Source organism: Carettochelys insculpta, chromosome 1 (genome assembly GCF_033958435.1).
Source record: "Carettochelys insculpta isolate YL-2023 chromosome 1, ASM3395843v1, whole genome shotgun sequence".
Taxonomy (NCBI): Eukaryota; Metazoa; Chordata; order Testudines; family Carettochelyidae; genus Carettochelys; species Carettochelys insculpta.
Window position 1 is genome coordinate 232,934,915 of NC_134137.1, and position 20,119 is coordinate 232,955,033.

At 47.1% G+C, this 20,119-nt stretch overlaps 1 protein-coding gene across 10 annotated transcripts in view; it reads left to right on the forward strand.

Annotated features, from left to right (window-relative positions):
* Positions 1–11,620: 11,620 nt before the first annotated feature.
* KEL (Kell metallo-endopeptidase (Kell blood group)) overlaps positions 11,621–20,119 on the forward strand; it is a 33,438-nt gene continuing 24,939 nt past the window's right edge. For 4 of the 10 annotated variants that reach the window (XM_075002036.1, XM_075002089.1, XM_075002107.1 and 1 more), the window contains exons 1-2: positions 11,621–11,834; positions 12,121–12,292. In XM_075002036.1, the coding sequence (XP_074858137.1) occupies positions 12,266–12,292 (27 nt within the window). In that variant the 5' untranslated portion in view covers positions 11,621–11,834; positions 12,121–12,265. Of the gene's footprint in view, positions 11,847–12,120; positions 12,293–20,119 lie in introns of all 10 variants that reach the window. The other 6 variants (XM_075002078.1, XM_075002126.1, XM_075002116.1 and 3 more) reach the window with 3 other exon arrangements.

A 20,119-nucleotide genomic window follows, 5' to 3' on the forward strand; every position in this document is an offset into this window, starting at 1 on the left:
GTGCACCTCCACTGATGGGTGTAGAGGACCATACAAGGGTTACGGTGGTGCCCATGTCAGCTGGGTATAGGGTGCCACCCAGCCCATCCCTGCCCCCAGTTCTGCTCTAGTCATGCCCCCAGCAGCATCCATGGCTTCAGTCCCCACACCTGGCCCTGTCTCCAGTCACAACATAGCTCTGATCCTGGCCCCACACCATCCCCCAGCCTCAGTGGCTGGCTGTGGCTCTGTTCCCATCCCAAATCTGAGGCTGGGAGCAAAGCCAGAAACGGAGCCACACCTGGCTGCAGGTCTGTCTGCTGGCCCCCACAGTGTCCCTGGGTAGCTGCAGCTCTGAGCCTAGCCACAGCCTTGGCTTCTGGCTGCAGCCCAGCTTTCAGCCATCCCCAGCTGTGGCCTGAGCCTCTGCTCCCCCTTTCTCCTAACTGCCCCCTACCTCCCCTGGAGCCAAAGGCCCACTCTGTGCCCCCGCTTCAGAGGGTGGGGGGCAGCAACAGGGTAAGAGGAAGCAACCCTCAAAAGTTTGGGGACTGTTGTATTAGCCTCTTTGCAGCTGCATCTTGTAGTTCTAGCCAGAGCACAAACATCATGATACAAACTCTAAGCCTTACGATGAAGGTGAGTTTTTACAACGTTTTGTGGAATAGCTTCAGTGGCTCACTACCATGTTTGCGAATTCACCTATAAGCACGTGAATGCCTTGGATCTTGCCTGAAGTGATGTTATAATTAAGACAGATTTGCTCTTTGAAACCTTGCCCAATGCACCAGTAAAACCAGGAACTGAAGTTTTGAAAAGTTACGAAAGGCATTCTCTAGAGCCAAGAGCTATGCCCAGGGAAATGACAATAACAAAAAAAGATATGTGCTTTAAATTTTGTAACACCTTCTCCCTCTTCCTGTGCCTTTCATCTCCTCCCTTCCTCCTGGCTTTCATCTCCAACCCTCACTAATTTCCTGCTCTCCTTTCCCTGAGGCCCTGAACGTTCTTAATTTTCTTCCCTCCCCATCATTATCCACCCCTGCTCTTTTCCTGGTGGTCATATATCATCTGCTTTTTTCTCTCTGAATCACCTTCTTTTTTCCCTTCCTCCTGTTTCTCCCACATACACCCGGACTTTACCTTCCAATCCTGCTCCCCCCCACCCCTGTGCTTTCCCCTCTTTCCTGGTGTCTCCTGTTCTCCCAGCTCCTTTCCATTTGCACCCTTCTGGTTTCATTCCTTTCTATGGAGATCAGACTTCCTGGTTCCAGTCTCTGCACCTTTTAATTCACACTCAGCTTCCTGGCCCAAGTGTGATCTGGGTCCAGACTAGATTGGTTGGTTCCTTCTCTCCAAATAGTCCACAGAAATTACCCTATTCCACCCTCTCTGCCCTAGATCGATTGTAGGCTTGTCTGCCACCCCTTTGTTATGAGCTGGACTATCCTATGGTCATGCGTTCCTGACATGAATACTAGAGTTTCCTTTCCCTTTCCCCTGCTCTGGTGTCTGAGATTCCTGCCATTTGAAGGTGGGGCAGGGTGGGGAGCCTCATAGGCTTTCTGTCAATATACCTGGTTGGAGGTGAAGGAGCAGAGGGGGGAATGAAAGCAGAAGAGGTAAAGTACATAAAGAGGGAGGAGAAATATGGATGAGAGCAGGAGCAGAGGGCTGCCTGGATGTCTCACTGAGTCTCCACTGCCCCTGAAGGGCTCTGTTGCCCACTGGCTAGTTAGAATGGAGTGACAGAGCCTGAATGGCATCCTTGCTCCTAGTCTACAGATAAGAGGTGAACTTGCCCTGTTTCTAGGTGTCTCCCTTCCACCTGTCAGTGTGGAAGCTTCATGTCACCTGTGTTACCAACTCTCTTTCATCCCCATCTCCTCCTGTCTGCACTCTTGCCAGCTGTCTCCGTATTTGGTGTTCTGCTCTACGGGTTGATCTGTACTATAGCATTAGTTCAACATATGTCGCATTAGGCTGAATTTATAATATGCACGTGCATGCAACTGAGCCCTTTCCACTGAAGTAAAGGGCTTGTAACACCAATGGCTGTACTCCAGCTTCAGGAGCAGCATAACACAAGAGTCAACTGACCTGGGTTGGCTTACTGGTAATGTAGACAGAGCGGTGTGTAATTCAATTGGACTGGCCTGTAGGAGGTGTCCCAGCACGCTCCGATGGGACCACTCTGAACACCACTCTGAACTCCAGGGCCAGGTACGCAGGAAAAACCTTCGGAACTTTTTAATTTCATTTCTTGTCTGATCAGTGTGGAGCGCTCATCAGCACAGCTGACTGTATGTGCCCAGGGCTACCAATGTGCTCCAGCATGGAACCTGCAGGGAGACCCTGGATGTAACCGGTGTGTGGGAAGAAGAGTCTGTGCAGGCAGAGCTCTGAACCAGCAGAAGTAGTGTTGACCTCTATGCCAGAATAGCACAGGGAACGGAGGAGAAGGGCTGCACGAGGGACACATGGCAGTGCCAATCACTGCTGTCTCTTTTCCGTGTTGGTACGCATAATAAAAATGCACGGATTCAGGTTGAGAAGTTTTCAGTCCCTCGTCACACTTTGATTGGTGGGGGGTGTAGTTTGCAGGGCAGTACCCCTATACGTGGGAAAAAGAGGGCTGCTTGGTTAAGGACAACGCACCTGTCATATGGGGGTTGGGTCATTTTATGAAACTGGTTTTCAAAGTCTCTGGAGATGCAGTGCACCTTGATGGCATCTTTTTATTGTCCTGGTATCTGACTGGCTCATAATTGGTAACCAGGCCAACTGTCTCAACCCCCTACCCCACTAGAAACCTTTCCCCCTTAGTTTCAAACACACTGGCTACGTCTACACGTGCAGCCAACATCGAAATAGTCTATTTCGATGAATAACGTCTACACGTCCTCCAGGGCCAGCAACGTCGATGTTCAACTTCGACGTTGCTCAGCCCAACATCGAAATAGGCGCAGCGAGGGAACGTCTACATGTCAAAGTAGCACACATCGAAATAGGGATGCCAGGCACAGCTGCAGACAGGGTCACAAGGCGGACTCAACAGCAAGCCGCTCCCTTAAAGGGCCCCTCCCAGACACAGTTGCACTAAACAACACAAGATCCACAGAGCTGACAACTGGTTGCAGACCCTGTGCCTGCAGCATAGATCCCCAGCTGCCGCAGAAGCAGCCAGAAGCCCTGGGCTAAGGGCTGCTGCCCACGGTGACCATAGAGCCCCGCAGGGGCTGGAGAGAGAGCATCTCTCAACCCCCCAGCTGATGGCCGCCATGGAGAACCCAGCAATTTCGACGTTGCGGGATGCGGATCGTCTACACGGTCCCTACTTCGACGTTGAACGTCGAAGTAGGGCGCTATTCCTATCTCCTCATGAGGTTAGCGACTTCGACGTCTCGCCGCCTAACGTCGAAGTTAACTTCGAAATAGCGCCCGACGCGTGTAGACGTGACGGACGCTATTTCGAAGTTGGTGCCGCTACTTCGAAGTAGCGTGCACGTGTAGACGCAGCTACTATGAAGCACATAGTAAGCAGCAGCCATGGGAATATTGCTTTCACTGAGGTCTAATCTAGTGAGCAAACTGTAGCAAGGAGCCTTTCAATGTCCAAATGCACATTCTACCACCGTGACAATTTTACAGTTGGCAAGAAAGCCCCGTCGCACAGCTTGCTGAACAGACTGGAGTTCCTAACGATGCACCTCACGCACCTTTCCTGACCATCCCATGACGATGTCAGTGGAAAAACCATTGTGATCCACCTACACCTGCAACACCATTGAAAAGCACCTCTTGTGGTGTATGCGCTCTGTGGCAAGATGGTCTGGTGCCAAGATAAGGGATGAGCATTCCCTTTATTACCTCGCAGCAGTTAGGGAACCCCATCATGGCAAATTCATCATGAGAAATGTCCTGCTCATTTCCCAAAGTCACTGTCCTTCCTGGCAAAAGAGTATGGATAACTCTGACTCCTTGGATCACAGCCGCCCCGTGTGGTGAATTTACCCACTCCTTATTGATTCCCAACTAACTGGTAGCAGTCTGATGTGGCAAGCTTCCTCGGGGCTACCACCACTTCCTTAATTGTTAGACCAGGTCTCTTCTGGTATCGCTGTGTCTCAGGGCCGCAGAAAGCATTTCACACAGTTCCATGAATGTGCCTTTAAACATGTGGAAGTTCTGCAGCCACTCACGTTGGCAGACATATGTGGTCCCACCACTCACTGCTTGTTTCGTGGGTCCAGAAGCGGTCTTCCTCCCCCGTCAACGTTTGCATCTGGGTCGGTTTGCTCTGTAACACAGGCTGTTATCTGAATTTCTCTGTTCCATGGCTCCCAGAAGGCACGTGTGTGTGCCACCACAGCATTCTGTGCAGCAGTTCCTGATTAGGCTCTGCGAATATGGTAGGATAATGCAGGAGAGGTTTGTGATGCTCACAACAACAGGGGATAGCTGAGTGGGGTCCATGCTTGCTGTGCTATGGCAGCTGCACAGGTAACCCAGGCTTAGGGAAAAGGGCCTTTAAATTATTATTTACTGTGGTGTTTCAAGAGGGAGAGAGTCAAGTGCATCATGGTAACCTGACAAGATGTCCTTCCCTGAAAATGTTTTCATCCCATCATGCATTGGGAGACTAACCCAGAATTCCAATCATCTCCAGGAACTGTGGGATAGCTGCCAAGGTGCATCCATCCCTCTGTGAGCTGGTGCAAACCCTGGTAGTGAGGGTGTGATACCCCAACTAAATGTGTGTGGTGGGAATATGCAGTATTAACTTTGTTAAATGGGAGGCTCCATGTTGTCAAATAAAATAGACTTCACTTTCTAGTGTAGACATGCATTGAGTCTTAGGTCCTAGATCCAAGAGTTACCGGAGAATCTCGGCTTTTATATAAAAAGAGAAGGAAGTTTCTAGTTCTCAAGGTTGCCAAGAAAAGTTTGAAAATGTCAACCAAGTGGCTCTGAAAGGCTCAGTAAATAATATTTATAAACAAACAAGCAAACAAAAATCCCTCCTATTTTTCACAGCAAACTCATGATTTTGTGGGTTGGAAAATCTACTGTTGTATGTCTGCTTCCCAGGCGCTCATGCTAATGGACGCAACCCTTTTCCCAATGTGGACAGGCTACAATACTGTAGCAGAGCAGAGACCATTTTACGTGTGCAAAATGGGGGGTGGGCCCCTCAGGGAGAGCATGAAATTTACATATGGGGACACAGCATGATTGGTTGCTGGGTTTCAGGCTCATCCATGTCATTAACACTGTTGAAATATGTTCCTGTTTTTATGTGTGTTCACATTTATATACCGATTAATAAAGTGTTTACATTCTACAGACTTGTTTTCTTACTCGTGCGCAAAGGGTTTTGTTTTTCGTATGAACATAACTGAAATTTCCATCAGTTTGGATTAGATTAGACAGGTTAGGGGGGCCCTGCTAATTGCAGGGACAAAAAGTGGAGCCCAATGTAAAAAGTTTGATCCCCTCTGCTCTAGGACGAATTATATTAGCACAGTTCATAACATGGGGCCACAGTTTGTTTTGCTTGCAGGACAGCCCTGCACTGCAGCCTGGGGACTGGGAGAAGCTGAGAGGGAGAAGATGGGAGAAGAAAGGAATGCAAAGCCCACTCAGAAGTAGAATTCTTGTACAGGAAAAAGGAAGAAAAACAGTACTGGCACTGCTGCAACTCCTGCCACTAACCCAGACCTCAGGGGATCACAGCTGTCCTCTGCAGCTCACAGATAAGAAAGAAGTCAGCTGATAAATGTTCCTGTGACGTCTCCCCCTCTCACACTTCTGCCTCCACCACTGGCCAAGAGAAAATTTCCAGGGAAAAACATTTTGGCCGTGCTTTCCGTAACTGATAAGGTGTCTTCAAAGAAATTCATGAGTTAGCAGCAAAAACAATGTCACGTATGCAGCACGTTTCCTCCTGAAGGACCCCAAGCTCTTTGCAGGCTGTATGGGCATCACTTCCCCATCACTAACACAGAGCAGACCTCAGCATCTAGTTTAACACACACATAGGCGCACTACACAACAGTATAGGGGGGTGACGAGCCGAAGACTTCAATATCCAGTGGAAGCATGGGCAGGTGTGGGAGGTACTGGGAATTTGACAAGGACACCTGGCTTTATATCCCCTACTCTTGGAACAAAACATGCCATTGAATCTTTAGTGACCCAGAATTGCTTTATATCACATCTGAGAGACTTTCTTTTCCTTCCTATTGAACTACTAGTCACTCTCCCTTGCAAAACAGCACGACGCGGGGACATACCCCTACAGTGTCACCCTCTGCAGTGCCCATGAGCGCCATTGTGGGGTACGGGGGTCGGTGCTGACTCGGAGCACCCCAAATTCAGTCACCCACAGTGTGCTGCAGCCCAGCGCCCTCTGGTGCCAGGCTTGGTCATTGCAGCGAGTGCCGACAGGGATTGCACTGCAGTCAACCCTCGATTTAATGGACTAATGAGGGGGAGGGGTATCCGTTAATGGCAGAAGTCCATTAATTGCAAGGGTTTACTTGTAGTCATATAGCCCCTCCCCCCCAGGCTTCCCCAGCCCCTTCCCCGTACTGGAAAATGGGCAACTCACCAGTGCTGCTGGAGCTACTGAGCCAGATCTGCAGCCGCTGGAGCCTCCTTGTGTTCTGGGCCACTGCCATGGCTGGAGGAGCCAACCCAACTGGAGCCCCTGCCGCAGCCAGAGCCGCCAAGCGCTCCCCCGACTGGGTGTGGGGCACATATGCGAGTGCCTTCTGCCCGCTGATGCACCCCACCCCGGTGGTAGGAGCATGGGGCTTCTCCTACAGTCCTGTCAGCGGCTCCATCTGTGGCACGGCAGCCCCAGCTGCAATGGGTCCTGCAGCCACTCTGGAGGCCCTGGTGGCTCCTTGGGAGTGCCCCAGCAGTGGCAGCTCCAGTGAGTCATCAGTATTTATGCCTTTTCTTGGTGGGGGCCAGGGGGAGAGGCTGGTCGACTCAGCGGACTTTGGGAACAACAGAGGGCTGGTGGACGTCCATTGTTCCCAAAGTTCCGCTGAATTCCGGGTTTGCTAAATCGGGGGTTTATTGTACTTCCTGAAGTGCCCAAGATCTTCATGGAGGTCTCCAGTCCAAGAACTGCTGAAGATCAGCCCCCACTTAGCTGAAGAGAGCTGAAGCAGCTCACACTCATTTCAAATAGTCTAGATACGGTATCAGGAAGAAGACATAGCAGGGTTATGATAACAGGAATAATATTTCTCGCACTGGTAGGACAGAGAGAAAAAACCTGTCAGTGCCTACTATCTGCTGAAGAGATTCAAGGAAACAAATTACTGCTGATCTCGTGCTTTCCTTGATGTTATCCAATACAAGGGCACCACTTCGAGAGGCGGGGAGCAGGGGCTACAGCTGCAGGAGCCAGGACGCTGCTTATTTTTCTTCCCCTTCTTCTGACTGTCAGGGAGCAGGGGGAAATGCACAGTTTATGTGCATCCCTCCTCAGCTGTATGCCTGCCCCTCTTCTGTCATAGTGAGGGGAAGGAGAAGAAGAGCAAGCAGTGTCCTGGTACACACAGTTCTTGCCCCCCGGCCTCCAAAAATGGCATCCTTGATCGAGTCTCGATTGTTGGCCAGTCCAAGTTTCTTAGCAATTTGAAAACCAAATGAGCTACATGAGCTCCCAAAGACTTTGGTCAAAATTGCAGGGCTTAAATTTTCATAGATTATTTCCCAGATAACCCTCGCCCTTCCCAACGTGCTAAAAATCCTCCAGGGTGCAGCAGGGATGGGGCATACTCAGGGCTCTCAGTTTGTGGGAGGCTTAGCTGTTCAACCTTGCATGGGGGTTGGGATTAAGGGTTTCTATGGTGAGGTGTAGCAGAACTCTGGACTTAACTGAAATGCAAGTTATCATAGGTTTTAGTCTCATAGAGCAGACACTGGGGCTTGGGACTTCAATTGTATGGGAACTGCTAGGGCTGAAGACTTCTGCCCTGCGGGCTTAAAAATATTTACCAGATCTCCACTCTGGACTCCTCTGGCTGAGTTTGAACCCTGCAACATTGTAAACGTTTAGCATCTCTGAAAGCCAGAACCTTTCTTCCTTTACTTTGTGTGTGTGCTTCAGATGGTTTTTGTTGGCAGCTACAGCTCCATCTGAGCTTTCAATGCTTTATCAAAGCTTTCAAAGCTTTATCAAACTTGTTTTTCAAGGGTGTGGGTGAATGTCGAGGAAAGGAAATAAAATATTCTATAAAAGATAGGGCCTAAGCGAGCATCAGTATTTCTGGGTCAGGAAAGTCAAGGCTCTTTTGTTAAGCAGCAGGATAATTAATCTTATTTAGCAAACCAATTTGTTTTAAATTGTACCATGCCCAAATCATTAGAGGCATTTTACATACAAAAGGGGAAATAAGGTCTGGACCTCAAAGAGCTTACAAAGCCCAGGGCCTGTTGACTGGAGAGGAAGAGGAAGAGGAAGATATGACTTTACACAAGCAGATTTATTCAGACTTGCTTGGAGCCTTAACTCAATTAAGGGCCTTTTTTTGTTTTCCTTTTTTTTCAAATAAAAGGAAAATGTACATGTTTTATTTAAATGATTGTAGTTTTCCAAAAAATAATGTGATATATTATGAAGTTAAATGTTATTTTATTATGTAAATTTTTATTTTTTATTTTGGTGGTCTTAAAAAAAAGGAATCTGCATACCAAACATGGTGGTCCTAGCTCTTCCCATTTAGGAGGAGTTATTGATCAACTAGACAAAGTAATAGACAGTAATAATAGACAAACACTCTAAAATATATAGCAGATTCCTTAGTTACTATGGTCTCCCAGGTACCTCAGTTACAGAAAGCTGCACTTTCTTTTGCCCGATACCGATGAACTGGGAGAAGAGACTTCAGGAGCTGACAGTATTTGCACAGATCAGCAAAGAGCCCTGCTTTGCCAAAGTGATCAATTTTGGATGTTTTGCATTAAAATTCACTTTAATCTTGGAAACATAATAAGGGTAACAACATTTGATTATCCCTATGACTAAAGAGAAGTAGAACTTACTATGCCTAATAAATGGGGTTACTCTTACTGTAACCTCCCTCATTAGGCCGGGAATCACAATGCCAAACCTAAGTTGAACTATTCCTACTAGGTGATGTGAACTTGTTTAAAGACTCTGTATCAGGAAATCTTCCTCTCCGGTGTCTAGATGCAGAGCTGATCAGACTGAAAGGAGAGCCCTTGTTTCTGCCCACTAATTGATCACTAAAGGTGAAATCAGTGATGGGTAGGGCTGGGGGTTGAACCTTTGACTTTATTTAGGGACAGCTTAGCACTGAAATGCAACACAATGGACAGAATCAGAGAGGTTGCTCACTGTCCAGCGATATTGCTAAGATCTGGACTAAGTAGTGGAACAATCACATCTAGATGAAAAAGGAGCAGTCAACTATGAGCAGCAGGAAAGGCATTGCTGAATGTTCCCGTCAGGGTGGGAGGTGAACCCACATGAAAGCGCCCTTGACTTCTGGAACTTTGCTGACTTTGGACAACTGACTGTAAGTGGGATGCAGCATGTTAAATGGAGTTGTCCGTATGGTGGGAACCTGAAGCAAAAGATATTGCCTCAGATATTGTGGGGCAGGTGTTTGTTTATAGTTTGCATATTTTTGAATAATTGTTTCAGTGTTTTCACAAAATTAATGCTGAATTACTTCCCCCTTGTTATTCAAAGATTCAGTACTTGTGTGAGGAGAAGGATTGGCTCTTTGCAGTCCTCAGGGGTGATGTTTAGATTTTCCAGAGTTCTGGGTGGAGGCTTGAAGAATTTATGTTTTGTAATATTAATAGGAACCTCTAGCTAAGAAACCTGGCCCTTCTTCCTGCCAGCACCACCAGGTGGAAGCAGGGGGTGCTGGAACAATCTGGGTATTAGGTGTGCTGTAAACTGTGTGTATGATGGAAATCCCTTCCAGCCAGTAGGTGCAGATGCATAGTTTTATAACGAGATCACTTACGAAGCTGAAACCAATTACTTACCTCCAGTTTCTTGAACCCTTTACATCACTCCAGGTCACCCTAACCAGCTGATGGATTTGACTAACCTGAAACATGGAGGCCCACAGAGTGGCATGCCCAGTTCCAGCACCTATGTGTGGGAAGGTGACAGAAAGCATAAGTCAGTGAGCAAATCTGGCTAGTTTATTCACAGCTACTGAAAGGTATCTGATTTGAGAAGGGGTTTGAAACAGGAGAGGGTAGCATGGGGAAACGATGGATGAGGGCATAGAAACAAGTGTGGCAAGGGGACATGAAAGGATCAGCTAGAACTGCAGCTTGGGATGGGCATGGAGCAAAAGTATTCATGAGCTGAGCAGTAGATAGTAGTTAAATCATGAAAAGCCTTGAAAGAAAAGACAGAGAGCTTGAATATGAATATAAATAATGCTGTAGTTCATTGTGCCGGCTGTCAGGGAGAGGGCCTGCCAAAGTGAAGACGCAGTCATGAGGGGTGATGGTCCAGTCTGTCTGCGAGGCGTTCTGAAGAAACACTGAGTATTGCAGTCTTGCGATGCGAATGACTCTGTCATTCCCCATAGACTGGTTGGGGGCAATAGCTTGTGTTGCTCAGGGCACAACAGGGACTGTGCTAAATAAAGCGACTGATTCCTACCTCCTGTTTCAGAATTCTGGTTCATTGTTTAAGGGCTCTTAACAGGATGAAGTAATTGGGGGTCTGACCAAACAGCTCTCAGGTCAAACTAAGTCATGTGTCCTTGCATCTGCCGAAACTGTTCTGAACATCTGGCATACAATGCCCTGGGGCACAGAGACTTGATTTGGGGTGACCCCAGAGCTATTGTGTCGTACACAGCAAGTTGCATATCCAAGGACCATTTGCCAAATGAGGGTAACACAGGGTAAAACTCTGCACTAGAAGAAAACTTCTACAGGGAACTCCATGTTTCAGGCTAGTCAAACCATCAGCTGGCTATGGTGATGAATGACTTGGAGTGACCCAAGAGGTTCCAGGAGCTAGAGAGTAGTAATTGAGTTCAGCTTCTTAAGTGATCTAAGTGTACAACTGTGAATCTGCATGTTCATTTCACAGACATGCAAATAACTTCATGGGTAGATTTGTAGGCGTGATGGTGGGGGGTGTGGGGAGTGGGTCTAATTCTTAGGAAATGTCTGAACTGGAATCCAAGCCTATTTGTGCCTCCCAAAGGCAACGTGGGAAGGCATTCACCTGGAGAATCCATCAGAGTGCAGTGTGAGGGAGGACCTTGCCAGTGGACCTGAACTTGTGTCTAATCTCTCTGTAAATGTTCCTCCCCAAATAGGTCTAGCAACCCCCTGTAACTGTCCTCCCCATCACTGACTTTCAGAGGTCTTAGGGGAAGTAACCTAGACTCCCAATACACTGATGAAACTTTCAGTGGGGTCACCAGTGCTTTCTCCAAATGGAGGACATACCCCTCTTAAATTTCCCCAGTTAAGGGTTTCAGGGAAATGACTTGCTGCTAATTTGTACCAGGCTGGAACACACACACGGTGCCTCTGGAACGGATTCTGTGTGCAGAAGGAAGAGACTCAGAATTCTATTCCAGTTCCTGCTGCAATTAGATTCTGGTGGTGTTATGAAAGCAACAGGAGAAACACATCTGGATTTCTGCACCTTGGGGGGCAGGGAGGAGCACCAGAATCTGTAATTCTCATTATCTTGGAAGTTAGCCAGAAGCCTCAAGGCCCAGAACAGCAGGTTCGAACAGGCAGTGAAGATATCAGAGTGAAGCAGGCATGTGGAGTGGAAGGAACAACAGGCCAGTTGTGGGAGAAAGGAAGAAGCGGTGAGTTGGCAGGTGAAATAATTGCATATCGGCGACTGTCATGGGGTCCTGGCATGGTGGGGAGGAGGTAGGTGCACAAAGTAGCTTGGTCATGTCCATAGACTGTGGTGGAAACTTGCTCCCCCAAAGGGAAGTACAAGACAAAAATGCACTGTCGGGGGGAGGAAGGGGTGTCAGGAGAAGAAGGCGGGCAGAGGGCTGAAGAAATGTGTTCATCTCTCTCTCTGCCTCCTGTTTGCTTTAAGGGTATTTTTCAAAGCCCTTTTTCCCATCTCCTCCTCCTCAGAGCACTCAGCCAAAGTGGAAAGGAGAAACTTTCTGTGATCTGAACTGTGTTCTTTACCAGCCCTTGGGGAGAAGTAAGGCATAAACAACCCAGGAGCAGTGACAGCTGCAGCAGCGACCGCACAGGAAGCAGGAGAGTTTCCACAATGAAAGGCATAAAGACTCCTCAGCAGGTAGGAGACAAACACCAGTCCCCTATTCATATCATTTCACTCACTTGTGTTCCCTCCCTGTGTCTCTCTGTCACTCTTACCCTGCTTCGTGCCCTGGGGGTGGGGGGGTTGAACAGCAGGACTCAGTTGCTGTTGAGAGCTGGAGCCTAATAGCACTTGCTCAGATCCCAACACCAGAGGTTCAGGTTCCAGCACAGAGGTCTCTGGAATTTTAAAACAAGTTTCAATTTTGCTTTGCCTTGCCTGACTTACGCAAAGAGAGAACCCCTGGCTCCTCCTCCCCGTGGCTGATGAGACAAGATGTCTGAGTTTTTTGTCTTTGTATGTATCTGTATCCTCTGCTTTGCCAATGTTTGTCTCTAAGTCTCTTTCCATGTCAGTGTCGGAGTGAGTGATTTTTTTTTCTGGGGAGGGGTGGGATGATGTGGGAGAGAAGCTCATTTTGTGTAGTTCCCAGTAGGTAACTGCTGCTAGAAATACCAGCTACAATCCAGAGTCATCCCAGATGGTAATTTTGCCTCTCAGTTGGTGGCCAAGGTTATAAAAAATCGTTCCCATTGGTGCCTATTTTGAAGTTATGCTGAGACATAAGTGAACAATTTGCAACAAATAATATATCGGATTAGTTTTTTATAGTATCCACAATTTGTCCACAAACAAATTGCAGAATTCCAGATTCTCTTTTTTTCCGGAACTATTTTCAGTTTTTTTTTCCAACTCTTTGTTTGTTTTAATGTGGAGACCATTCTTCTAATGGAAATATTTGAAAATTGAAAATCACACATTGGCTTAATTATATGTCGTGCAGCATTAAGTATCGGAGGGGCTCCTGTGTTAGTCTGCATCCACAAAAACAACGAGAAGCCCTGTGGCATCGATGAAGTGGGCCTTTGCCCATGAGAGCTTTTGCTCCAAAAAATCTGTTAGTCCAAAAGGTGCCACGGTCTTTCTCATTGTTCATGTGGTATTGCTTCTCTTTCCTGATTATCTGCCTTATATAATTAACCAACATAACTGCAAATTTTATGATCAATCTACATATGGCAAGTGGATGTAATTTTGTTAAAGATCTAAAATCCGAACTGAACAGAAAGAATACCATGTGAGTTATGCGACTAATCAACATAACATGAATTTCAAAATGTCTATTTGGTTAGAATTAAAGCTGTTGAATACAGCAAAAGAGAGTTCATAACCCTTTGTACGTATTCTGAATGACCATTCCATTTGTTAGGATTCATGCCCATATTTGTTTTCTAGTCATACAAATGGGGTTTTGTTTGAGGAATGGCTGTTCACATACAAATACCCACTTTCATATAAGGTCAAGAGTAGTTGTCATTCACTATTTTAATTTTTTTATCGACTGTTCACACTTTTTCAGTCTCCCAGGCCGCAGTTTAGCAAGCCATCTCTACTCAGCAGAGCACTTCAGCGTGTGCTTCACTTAAACATGTGCTTCGATCCCTTTGCTTTTACGGGGATTTATGTACATTTAAGTGTGTAGCTCAACAGAAATGGTTTTAAGCATGTGCTAAAGCGGGTGTGCACAAAGTCAGAGGCAGGCCCCCTAGAGGGGTGTGAAATTTTGTAGTGGGATGTGCAGCACAGTCAACTGCTGGGTCTCAGGCCCTATTAAAAATGTTGAAATATATTTCTGTTTTTATGACTGTGTATTCACGTTTATATACGGATCAATAAAGTTTTTACGTTCCATGTACTTCTTTTCTGGCACATGCCCAAAGGCTGTGTGGTTTTTTTTTTTCATATGAACACATCCAAACTGCACTGTTATTTACAAAGCAGAGATCAGTGATTCCGAAGTCAGAGCTGGGGGCAGAGGGAGTGACAGGGAAAGAAAAAATTCTATCTGGTGTTACGGACCTCTTTAAAGGGTTGCAGAAGTCAATTAACCGTTTTCATTCTCCGGTGTTTAAAGACAGTGAACTCAACACATTTGAAAGGCCTGGTTCTGTCTGTTAGTGGTTTCTAGAGCAGATGTCCCTGATAAGCTAATCTAAGGTGGTTGAGCTTTACAGTTGGTACAGAAACAGCGTGTGGTGAGACCACAACACAGGAGAGGCAGAAGCAGCGAGATTTCCCACTGCTCAGTGAAATCACTAAAGAGCCGAAATCACTGGGAGTTGGCCTAAGTGGTTAATCCTCAGAGCACAACATCATAGTGATGATGGCAGTGACAGTGAAAGAACTGAGGCAGAAAGTTCACTGATATTCAGAAGCAGAAGCACCACTCAGCTTCTGTTGCCCCTCCGGGGTGGGAGGAAAACCCACTCAAACACATCCCCAGACTCTAGATGACCTCCGACAACAAACTGGGAACCAGATGCAGTGAAGGGAAAAAGGCAATGTCCTATCACAGACATTTGTCCCTTGGACTTTCACACAAGATCAGGCAGTCAATGAGAAGAGGGTGATCAGGGAGGGTGTGGGGCCGTTACTGGAAGAGGGAGGTAATTTTGTGACAGAGGATGTGGGAAAAGCTGAAGTATTCAATGCTTTTTTTGCCTGTCTTCACGGGCCAGGTCACCTCCCAGACTACTGCACTAGGCAATGCAGTATGGGAGGAGGTGGGCAGCCCTCCGTGGGGAAAGAACAGGTTAAAAGCTATTTAGAAAAACTACACAAATCCATGGATCTGGAATTAATGCATCCAAGGATACAGAGGGAATTGGCAAATGACACTGCAGAGCCTTTTGCCATTATCTTTGAAAACTCATGGTGATCAGGAGAGGTCCCAGATGAGTGGAAAAAGGCAAATGTAGTGCCCATCTTTAAAAAAGGAAAGAAAGACAATCCAGGGGACTATAGACTGGTCAGCCTTACCTCAATCCCCGGAAAAATCATGGAGGGGATCCTCAAGGAATCCCTTGTGCAGCACTTAGAAGAGGGGAAAGTGATGAGTAGTCAACATGGTTTCGCCAAGGGCAAGTCATGCCTGACCAAGCTGATTAGCTTCTATGATGAAGTAACTGGCTCTGTGAACATGGGGAAATCAATGGGTGTGTATCAGAGAGGTAGCCATGTTAGTCTGTATCTTTGAGAACAACAAGAAGTCCTGTGGCACCTTATAGACTAACAGATATTTTGGAGCATAAGCTTTTGTGGGCAAAGACCTGCTTCATGAGATGACTTCTTGTTGTTCTCAATGGATGTGGTATACCTTGAGTTTAGTAAAGCTTTCAGTACAGGCTACCACAATATTTTTGCCCATACGGTAAGGAAATATGGATTGGATAAATTGACTGTAAGGTGGATAGAAAGCTGGCTAGATGGTTGCGCTCAATGGGTAGTGATCAATGGCTCAATGTCTGGTTGGAGGTCACATAGATAAGTTGAAAGGTAGGGGTACACAAACTGGAAAACTGGGCCAAAAGTAATCTGATGAGGTTCAACAAAGACAAGTGCAGAGTCCTGCACTTGGGACAGAAGAATCCCAAGCATTCCTACAGCTGGGGACTGGCTGTGTAAGTAGCAGTGCAACAGAAAAGGACCTGGGGATTACAGTGGATGAGAGGCTAGATATGAGTAAACAGTGTGCCCTTGTAGCCAAGAAGGCTAACGGCATATTGGGGTGCATTAAAAGGAGCACTTCCAGCAGATCTAGAGAAGTTATTATTCCCCTCTATTTGGCACTGGTGAGGCCACATCTGGAGTACTGCATCCAGTTCTCCCCCCAGCTCCACAGTATAGAAAGGATGTGGATGCACTGGAATGGGCTCAGCAGAGGGCAACAAAATGATAATGGGGCTAGAACACATGACCTTTGGGAAGAGGCTGAGGGGTTTGGGGTATTTAGTTTGCAGACGAGAAGAGTAAGGGGTGATTTGGTAGCAGCCTTCAACTTCCTGAAAGGGGGCTCTAAAAAGGATGGAGAGAAGCTGTTCTCAGTAGTGACCGATGACAGAGCAAGGAGCAATTGTCTCAAGTTACAGAGTGGGAGGTGTAGGTTAGATATTAGGAAACTCCTGGCTGGGATGATTTAGTTTGGATTGATTCTGCTTCAGTCAGGGGGCTGGACTAGATGACCTCCTGAGGTTCCTTGTAGCCGAAGGAGTCTATGATTCTGTGAAATTTCCATCGGTTTGGATTACATTAGACAGGTTGAGAAGGCCCTGCTAATTGCAGGGACGAAACGTGGAGCCCAATGAAAAAAAGTTTGATTACTACTGTGCTAAAGTATTGTGCTGGACTGGGGCCAATGTTCTCTCTGGTCTTTTATGTCCATATGTGGAATAAATTTTATGAGCACTGAACGCATATGCAAATGTGAACTAGCCGTAGAAATACAAAACCTAGTTGGGGGCTCTCCGCTAATCAGTTGGGTTGAATATGAGTTTCTCCTGAGCAGCACACAGGTGCACAGGTTATGGGGAACACTGACTGGAGGCCCAAATCTGAGAGCATAAGTATTACCATGTGACTAGAAGCAGGTTTAGTGGAAGTCCATCGGTGCACCTACAGAAATCAGGCCCAAATTTATAGAATAATAGAAGATGAGGCTTGGAACAGACCTCAGGAGGTCTTCTAGTCCAACCCCCTGCTCAAAGCAGGACCAACCTCAACTAAATCATCCCCAGCCAGGTCTTTGTCAAGCCTGGCCTTAGAGGATGGAGAATCTACCACCTCCCTAAGCAAAACATTCCAGAGCTTCACCATCTTTCTAGAGAAATAGTTTTTCCTGATACCCAACCTAGACTTACTCCACTGCAACTTGAGACCATTGTCCCTTGTTCTGTCATCTGCCCGCACTGACAATAGCCTGGCTCCATTCTCTGTGGAAGCTCCCCCCTCCACCATGCAATTGAAGGCTGCTATCTGATCCCCCTCACTCTTCTCTTCTGAAGACCAAATAAGACCAGTTCCCTCAGCCTCTCCTCATAAGTCATGTGCTCCAGCTGGAGCAGGGACACTGTTTGGAATGCGGGGGTCGGGGGGCTCTGGATGGAGTTACAGGTTCTGGGGTAGGGCCGAAGATGAGGCATCTTGGACAGAGTAGGGGCCTTTAGGCTGGGGCCCAGGGGTTCAGAGCACCAGGGGTGTGTGTGGACTCAATGAGAAGAGTTTGGGTGCAAGATGCTGTTCAGGACTAGGGCAGAGGGTTGGATTGCAGGGGGGGGGTGCAAGGTGAGGAGCCTGGGAGAGGGCTCAGGCCTGTGGCAGGGATGTATGAGGGGGTTTGGTGTGCAGGTGCAGGCTCCAGACGGTGCTTTCCTCAGGTGGCTCCTGGGAGTAGACAAAATATCCCTCTGATTCCAAGGCATAGGGGCACCAGGGGCTCAGCCTGCTGCCTGTGCAGCTCCCATTGGCTATAGTTTCCATCAAACAGGAGCTGAGGAACTTGCTCTCTGCATGGAGGAAATCTCTGCACCTAGGGTCTATAGAGACACACCAGCCACTTCTGGGAGCCATGTGGAGCCAAGGTAGGCAGAGAGCCTGCCTTAACTCTGCTGTGCCACTGACCAGACTTTGAATGGCCTGGGCAACAGCTACCAGCACTCCTATTGGATCAGTTGCTCTGGTTGAATACCTGGCAATCCTGTCCGTATCAGCATATGTGAAGACTGTTCCCCACTCTGGCGCTTCAGGTGCAGAAAGGGAGGGTCCACATGAGACTTTAGAATACCCTTAAAGGCTTGTGCTAAAACTCCCCCAGGTCACAGATTCCCCAGCCTTGGATTGGTGTCACTACCACAACCCACATGCAAAACCCCTTTGAGAACCCAAGAAGGTGCACTTGGGAATTCCTGCCCACGAGTTACCCTCGAGTTCCTTTAACCCTCCAACCAAACAGAGCTTCAAACCTCAGCTGCTGCATTCAGCTGCAAAGGGAACTTCAGTGTCTCTTAGTATTTGGCTGTGCAATGTTAGACACGTGCACACAGAAGCTCCTGCTTTCTAGGGTACAGGGATCAGGTCATTGTCTTAAAACAATATTTTATTAACAAAATCAAATAAATCATGCACTTGGCCAAACGTTGCTTCGTTGTTAGGTGCAACAGAGAAACTGTAAAAAAATGATTAAAACACAGAGAATTGCTTCCCTGGGATTCAGTGGAAAATAACCTGATCCCATCTACTGAACATTCCCCTGTTCTACTCACATATCTGTAGTTTCAAGACTTGGTCCTTCCCTAGGCACTGATGTTGCTGGATTCTCCATACCTGGCTCCCTGGTGCCTGACAGAGCTCCCAGGATCTCAGTCCACACAACAGGAAGAGTCTCTGCTCTGTTTCTGGTTCAAAAGCTCAGTGCTCCCTCTCTCTTTCCATTGACTCTCCTGGCCTCCTGACAACTCATTTCCTGCATCCCTAGTTTTCCAGGGGACTCTCTAGGACCCACAGTCTATGGTTCTAACCTTTATAGGTAATGCAATAGGGTTAGGTCTGAAGCATTAACCCCTACAGAGAAAAGACTTTAGCTACCTGAACGGCTGGAACATTCAGAAAATGATGTTACCACCACCACTCCTTCACCACAGAATATACAACCTATTGAGGAGAGGAATAGATTCCGTTTCTCCATGACCCACACTGAAATGGCCAGTCCCCACAACATGGAGCAGCACTGGAAATGCAGAGCCACTCAATCTCTTGTAAACCATTCTCATGCCTCATTCTCTTCATACCAGGCTAGTGAAGGCTCTCAGTCCATCCCCTTCCTCAGTCACCTCCAAACCATCCAGTTTACCCATTCACTCCTCTGTAACCTGAGCCAAGGTTGGAATAGGCAGTGTGATCACGATAGGCTCCCTTCCTCATTCCCCTGTGGGCCATCCAGCTGTCTTGCATCCCACAACTTCAGGCCAGTTTGGAATAAGATATAAAAGCCTCCATATGTCCTTGCTAAATCCCTTCCAGTCATCCAGATTTGCCTGAGGTGAGAACAGACTAAAGCCAGAGACTGAGAAGTGAAAAGCCCTTCCCTCTCTACAATTCCCTTTGGAGCTAAGGTCATAGGTGGTTAGTTCTGGGCCATATGTATCTAGCCAGGAGAGGCAATGGAGTCATTTGATGGTTTTGTATGTTCTGAGAGCACTAAGGGAACATGTCAGTGTCCCTCCAAGCAGACCCAGGGTGTTATTTCAAAAATTTAATGTTATTCCTTCAAACCCAATTTGAAAAACAGATAAGCTAAATCTGAGCGCAATTGTTGAGGAAATAAGAAGTGTTTGGGGAACATTCGTAACATTTGTTCTTGTTGGCCATGTCTACACAGTGCACTGCTGCTGGTGGGGTCATGCAAATGAGGGCATTTGATAATGCAAATGAACGATCATTTGCATAGTTGCGCACCTCATATGTATAGTTGCATGATATTGCTGTCCTGGCAGAGGCTTCTGTCATCGCAAAACAAGCCATGTAGACAGGCTTTTGTCAGCCCACATCCTTGTTGATAGCGCCTTATTCCTCATTTTTTTTCAGGAATAAGGGGCACAATATCCCAGGATTTTGAACACTTGTAATCAGGCTGCCAATCCAAAAAAACAAGGACACGTATTGTAGGGGCAAGAAGGAGGCACAGGGTATGCTTTTGGAGAACATGAAAGAACTGCACCCAAAAGAAAAGGGGACCCCCCCCACTCCTGTCTATTCTTAAGCTGTGCAAATTCTCCCTCCTCTTCCACTTTTTTCCTCAGGCTGTCATCACTTTCATAGTAAAACCCAGCATGTGTTATTGGGGGGCAGGGGCAAGGCGGGGGAGCTAAAGAATAAACCATTTTTCTCCCTTTGCTGTGTTCTGTCCGGTCACTTTCTATATTTTCTACTCTATATGTGGAGGCCCAGCTCCTGTCTATTTGATTTCCT